The sequence below is a fragment of the Aplysia californica genome, unplaced genomic scaffold (assembly GCF_000002075.1).
Source record: "Aplysia californica isolate F4 #8 unplaced genomic scaffold, AplCal3.0 scaffold00274, whole genome shotgun sequence".
Taxonomy (NCBI): Eukaryota; Metazoa; Mollusca; class Gastropoda; order Aplysiida; family Aplysiidae; genus Aplysia; species Aplysia californica.
Window position 1 is genome coordinate 268269 of NW_004797544.1, and position 6957 is coordinate 275225.

General features: G+C 39.9%; 1 protein-coding gene across 1 annotated transcript in view; it reads right to left on the reverse strand.

The window, feature by feature from the left end:
- Positions 1-6957, reverse strand: part of LOC101854956 (4-coumarate--CoA ligase 4) — a gene marked incomplete in the record, with an annotated part of 32130 nt that overhangs the window by 11923 nt on the left and 13250 nt on the right. Inside the window, 5 exon segments of the mRNA XM_013084133.2 lie at positions 407-500; positions 1721-1971; positions 2924-3159; positions 4449-4690; positions 5559-5842. Of these exon segments, the coding sequence (XP_012939587.1) occupies positions 407-500; positions 1721-1971; positions 2924-3159; positions 4449-4690; positions 5559-5837 (1102 nt within the window).

Genomic DNA, 6957 nt, shown 5'->3' on the forward strand with positions numbered 1-6957 from the left:
CATCCATCCATCCATCCATCCATCCATCCATCCATCCATCCATCCCTCCATCCATCCATCCATCCATCCATCCATCCATCTATCCATTAATCAATCAACCGATCTATCGATCGATCAAACCAACAGAAAAAATAATCAACAAACCAATCTACCAACTAACCAACCAACTAATCATCCAACCAACCAGTCAAAGAATCAGTTAATCTGTTGTCCTATCTATCGTTATACACGTATCTATCGATATATCAATTTATTTATTAAGCCAGATACATGGTTAAGGAACAATCGACTTTACCGTTCAAAACAAAAAATCAATGCAAGTGAACCAGTCATTAAAATGAAAAAAAAATAGCTTATAAAAAAGAAGAGAACAAAACCAATATCCTGAAAAAGTCAAAGTACATACCAAATGCACAGCCCATGGCAATAAGGCCGCACTCTGTCGCTGCGTACCCGACCATTACACGCCCTGACAGTTTGTGCATCTTTCGGACCTGGCGCTGGATGGTTCAGTCGTGTGAGAAAAGGAAATTATTGTGTCATGACGTGTGTCATGACGCGGTGGAATCAGGAGCTGGTTACTTTTTGGGGTAGGGCATACTATAAAGTTATTGGTATCACCGGAAAGCCTTTTCATATGTTTTGTTCTTGATTAAAGTAGATCTATCCATCTATATTGAATAGACTTCGAGATATTTGTGATTGAAAGAGGTGGGGGTTGCTTGGAGTCAGAGGTAATATTAACGAGAAAATGGCCGTCAAAGTTTGTTAACTACCAGAGTTTGAGTTGCCTTGAAAAACCCAAATTCACAGCTTATCGCACCCTTGATCAACGTCTTTCAGTAAAATCCACACAGAAATGAGTTGTAAATAAAATGTGTTAAGCCAAAAACAAAATTCGGCAAAAATTGCCCAGCGGGCGAAAACAATGTCGATTTCTTCAATCTTATTACTTTTGACGAGCGCCTGATCTCTCCTCGACACTACACAAATAGATGTGATTGGGAAGACAGTACTGGTTTGTTTGTGTTTGTTTAAGTAATGAGAAACACATCGACACAATAATGGTCATTTAGTTCTAGGAAAAGGTAAGACAGATGGACAGACGTAGTAGTAGTAGTAGTATAAGGTTTTACGGCGCTCGCAACTGCTAAGGTCATATGTTGGACAGACGGAAACAACTGGGAGACAGTAAAGATGTAGAGCCTACCGGTAGCGCCAACCAACCAACCGCGACAGTAGCGGCGATTGAGAGGGGGGGGGGGGCGGGGGAGAGGTCAGGGGTGAGGGGGTGAGGGGGTGAGGATGAGGCATGGAAAAGGAATATGGAGGGGACGGGTTATATATTCTAATTATGAAATCATTTATTTAGCTGAAATTGTATAACACGATGAGAGAAGTGGCCGTCTTAAAAATAATATGGCCGTCTTACAATGTGTCATTGTATTGTTTTTTGTTTTTTTAAATCAACAATCAATAAACAAAAGAAGTGAAATAGGAAGTGGTGCAGTGTGTACATGGGACTGTACACGTGGCCTTTAGAACATGTTCGACTGTATTTGCAAAGTCTAAAATTTTTAATTAAAAATAACATTGATGGTAGAAGATACGTTCTTTTAGGGACACCTTCACAACTTGCGGGATAAGCAAGTGGGGACTGCATATGGAAACGAAGAAAAAAAACCCCACTCAATAACGTAGCTATAAATAAATGAAGTACCTTATTCAATGGGCGACCCGAGGAAATCAACATTTTCAGCTTACTGCCGTCCAAGTCAGTTGATGTTTCAGCAAATTTCAGAACATTATCAATATCCACTTGCTGGATGCTGGCAGATGGACACTGTTCATTGCAGATTGCTGTCCAGATGGCATGGGCATGCTTTGTTTCGTCTTGTGGAACCAAATAGTTTTTCATTACTCGTGTCGTGCTTAGGATGTACGTGACGTAGGGGTAGCCTCCTGCCCAGCCTTCAGTGAGATTAGACGATACAAGGTGAGATTAGATGGTACAAGGTGAGATTAGATGGTACAAGGTGAGATTAGATGATACGAGGTGAGACAAAAAAGGATGAGTTTAAAGTGAAATGAGAAAGGATGAGGAGAGGTGAGATGAGGTGAGGTGAGATGAGATGAGATGAGGAGGTGAGGTGAGATGAGATGAGGAGGTGAGGTGAGATGAGGTGAGGAGATGAGAGGAGATGAGACGAGGTGAGACTAGATTGGATAAGATGAGATTCGATGTATACTTTTATTGTTAAAGTACTGATTAATCTAGGTGTTTGTATTTATTAATTTTTTTCGCCCCGAGTTTATCTTCTTCTCCCCTCAATCACTTCTTTTCCCTAGTAGTTTATCCAAATAATTTTAACAAAAAACTTTCTCTGTCTGTCTGTCTGTCTGTCTGTCTGTCTGTCTGCCCCTCTCTCTCTCTCTCTCTCTCTCTCTCTCTCTCTCTCTCTCTCTCTCTCTCTTTCTCTCTCTCTCATTCTTTCTCTCTCTCTTTCATTCTTTCTCTCTCTCTTTCTTTCTATCTCCCCACTCTCTTTCTATCTATCTGATTTATACACGTACGTACACAAACGCACGCACGCACACACACACACACACACACACACACACACACACACACACACACACACACACACACACACACACACACATACACACACACACTCATACATACTCACTATGACATACACTTCTTCGTCGTGTTAGAATCGAAGTGTCTGTTTTTGCTGGAAGATACCTTTGTATAATACGACTGAGAACGAACTACTTCAAAGGGCGCAAAGGCCCAAATATAAAGAGTAAAAAGTAACAATTAAATTAATGAAATAAATGAACACATAAATAAATAAATAAATAAATAAATAAATAAATAAATAAATAAATAAATAAATAAATAATTATTTTTTTTTACCAAGCCGAGCGTCACTGTATCTGGCTGCTTTTGGCTTTTTAATCTCCTCCTCGTCGAACTCTCCGTAGCAATCTATGTGCAATGATATGGCCTCCTTATGTGTCCGAGGAACCAGCTTCGAGTATCCCGTGCTGCCAGAGGTGGTGAACACCATGAGAACGTCGTCAGGCTCCACCTGGCCTGTATAAGGTTCATCTGTGCTAGTCATCAGGCCAGATAAAAATGATTTTTTGGATCTGTAGAGAGAGTTTATAGTTTTAGTTAGCGAGTTAAGGCAACTGCAAAGAATTTGTTTCATGTCATGAAGTGTCGAAAATTAGAAGTGTTACCAGAGAGTAATTTTATTTTAGATAAAAACAAACAAACAGGAGAGGCATTGAAGATATCAATGTATAATATATATGTTTTTCAGCGTTTGATAGGAAAGAAGGAGCGAACAACATGGATGCCTTTCTAAATTTAGTTTTTATTAAGAAATATGTTAGAACACAATTCGGCTTGTTCCTGATAAGGGCACCAGAAATGCTATATTCACTGTAACAATGTTAATGGGAAAGATAAAGTGAAGGGCAGAAACATCTGTAAATAAAATTAGCGTTTGATAAATTATTCAAAAGCCTGAGATTGCGTTCTACAGGGAAAGTTATTTTAATTTTTGGAAGAACTAGACAGAAAGAAAGTGTCGGAAAATCATTTAAATTGATACTGGGATCAAAATGCTGCTGTAAAAACTGATGAACAGTGCAGTGAATGTAAGCAAATTAAAAGAGTAGTGAAACAAGGATGCATTACGTCACCAGACGTCTTAAACAAAAACAGTGAAACAATCCTAAAAACACCCAGAAACAATATCGTCCTATGGGAAGCACACAGTGCAAGCTGTCATCTTATAGGCGTTAAAACAATAACATGCTGGCAAGATATTTGTTAACCTCCAAAACATCCATGCAAAACATGAGATGTAGATTCCTACATTTTGGAGATTATCCTGGAGAGAATAGTAATATCCGTCGTTTTGTAGGGATTTATTCTGGGCTGCAGTGGTTCGCCTTGACTGGCGGTGTTCAGCAGCGCGTTTCCTAAAAATTACATCCATTGAGTTTGCATCGTTTAGGGTAAAGTAACATCAATCTTTATTGTCCAAATTCGTTTGGTCTTTCACAACTAACAAACACACTCACTCATTCACTCACTCACTCACTCTCTCTCTCTCTCTCTCTCTCTCTCTCTCTCTCACACACACACACACACACACACACACACACACACACACACACACACACACATACACACACGCATTCAGGCATACTCTCTCAGACACACTCTCTTTCACACACATATCATATATACACACATAACATAAGCTTACATTTGCAAACAGATCCACAGTCACACAGTTGTGACATAAATGAGTCATTGCTGACTGAAATAATGTTTACACTACATTTTTACAAATCCGTATCCTGATAGTATCCCGAGGGTAATTTTATTTTTTGTCAAATTACAAACAACTGAAATTTCTCACCCAGAATTTTCTTCGGTTATTGAAATCGCCGTCTTTAACTCAGGGGCGCCTACACCTTCACAGGAGAGGGACAAGAAGTCAAGACCATCACCAGATGTCGTATTTTCTCCGCCTGCTCCCAGAGAGGTAAACCTTTTCACCAGTCTCCAGCCAGACTGGGAGTCACAAGGGCAGACGATGATGCCCTGGCAACGACTGACTCGGGCAGACTGGAAGAAATCTTCTCCGTCTGCGAGTAACACCTAGAAAGAGAGAGAGAGTGTGAGATAGAGAGACAGAGACAGAGAGAGAGAGAGACAGAGAGAGAGAGAGAGGGGGAGACAGAGAGAGAGACAGAGAGACAGAGAGAGACAGAGAGAGACAGGGAGAGAGACAGAGAGAGACACACAGACAGACAAAAGAGAGAAAGGCAAAGAGAGACACAGAGAGAGAGAGACACAGAGAGAGAGAGAGAGAGAGAGAGAGAGAGAGAGAGAGAGAAACAGAGAGAGAGAGACAAAGAGAGAATGTTTAGTTTGAATACAGATCGCGGACTTTTAAACTATAATAAAAACTCCATGATAAAGACACCACAATAAGTCACCGCACACGCGCACTGTCCATTTGCAAGAAGTTACGAAGTAGCTTGAGGTGGTTATATAATATATTTTGCATGTCCCAAACTAAAATTACCACTGTTGTAAGTAAATGTTTCGTCTTCAGAGAAACTGCTGCATGAATTATCTTACGTTCGTATCACACTGACACTGTCTTATGCAATCTGCCCAATATTCTGATTAAAACGTATGTTTTTGGATAAGCAACCAGTAATCCAGAAATCCCCCCCCCCCCCCCCCGCCCCCTAAAAAGCAATACAAAATAAAACAAACGAAAACAAAAAAGAAACAAAAAAAGATCAATTAACAATTAGGCTATTACACTAGAACCAAAAGTACACCCGTAACCCCTCCCAATTTCGACCGTTCCTCCTCCCTTTCTCCCTTCTTAATAACCTCCCCGATTTTTTTAAGGAAAAGAAACACCCCACCCCCCAACAACAACAACAACAACAACAACAACAACAACAACAACAACAACAACAACAACAACAACAACATGGGTATAGCTCACCTGTCCATTCATCGGCGTACACCCACACATCATGACACCCAGATCAGTGATGACCCGCTCCGGTGAGTTTGGCAGGGTGTTGGCGATGACGTCATGACGCTGGAACCCTTGTTGGTGTAGTCTGGCCGCAAACCTACCAGACAATGTGTAGACCTGTCGTGCTGTGAACGCTGACCGTTGTCCAGGCTCGCTGCCATAGAAGATAAAAAATTCCTTGTCTGGAATGTGTTCCGCGAAGTACTGCAACCTTTTCAACACTGTGTCCAGTTCTTCTATCATGGTTGCTGTGGAAAAATAATGTCAACGATTAATTAGACAAAACCGAACACATTGGACAAAATATGCACAATTTATAATACAAAATACAAACTTTGTTTTTTATTAACAGAAAATAAAGAATGAAAAAGTACCAAGAAGAATAGTCCTAGAAATGCAGTCGCTCCTTCAGAACGTGATGAAACTGAAACGGAATTACTTTGACCACATCAAACGCTATGAGTCACTGAGAAAAAATATTTATTATTATTCTTGCTGCAAAAGGTAAAATAAGGCAAGAGAGGAAGAGGAAGATCTAACTGAAGATATGAACAAGACATAGAAGAAGCTAAGCCGGGCTTTGAACCTAAACAACTCATACAGGCATAATATCAGGAGATTGTGTTTTATAGCAGAAATGTCAGAGAAGCAATGTCTAACAGCTAAAATGTAAAAGAAAGAAAGAAAGAAAGAATAAAAGAAAGAAAGAAAGAAAGAAAGAGGAAGAAAGAAAGAAAAAAAAGGATCACGTTTCGGTGGAATAATGTGCTCGTCACTTTTGGGGTATTATGGAGTTATTGGTACCATCATGAAGCTTGTTCGATTGACTTCTATTTTCGTTTTAATGACAATGTCCCCATCTATCTTGAATGACAGTCAGATATCTGAGATTGAATGAGATGGGGGTTGCCTGCTGGTCTATGAGGTAAAACTAGCGATAAAATTACCACCAGCGTTTGGTGACTTCCAAAACTTGAGTGTCCTTGCACAATGAAAATTCACAGCTTTTGTGCCTTTGTCCATCTTTTTTCAGTAAAATCCACACAGAAGAAAAGTGTTTAAGATAAACATAACAAGTGTAGAGTAAAAAACGATTATTTTTGAAAATGTCAACAGGCGGGAAAATGTCAATTTTTTTTACTTCCATTATTTTGATGAGCACATAATTTCACCACGATGCCACCCACAAATTATAGTATTTATGACAACATATCAAACAGGAACCCGGACACGCTTTTATCTCAGCTGACAGCACGCTTAGCTACGATGCAGAAGATCTTGGTTTAAATTCTAATGTGGGCGTGCATGGTTGTGGTGTTTGTGTGTGAGAGTGTGTGTGTGTGTGTGTGTGTGTGTGTGTGTG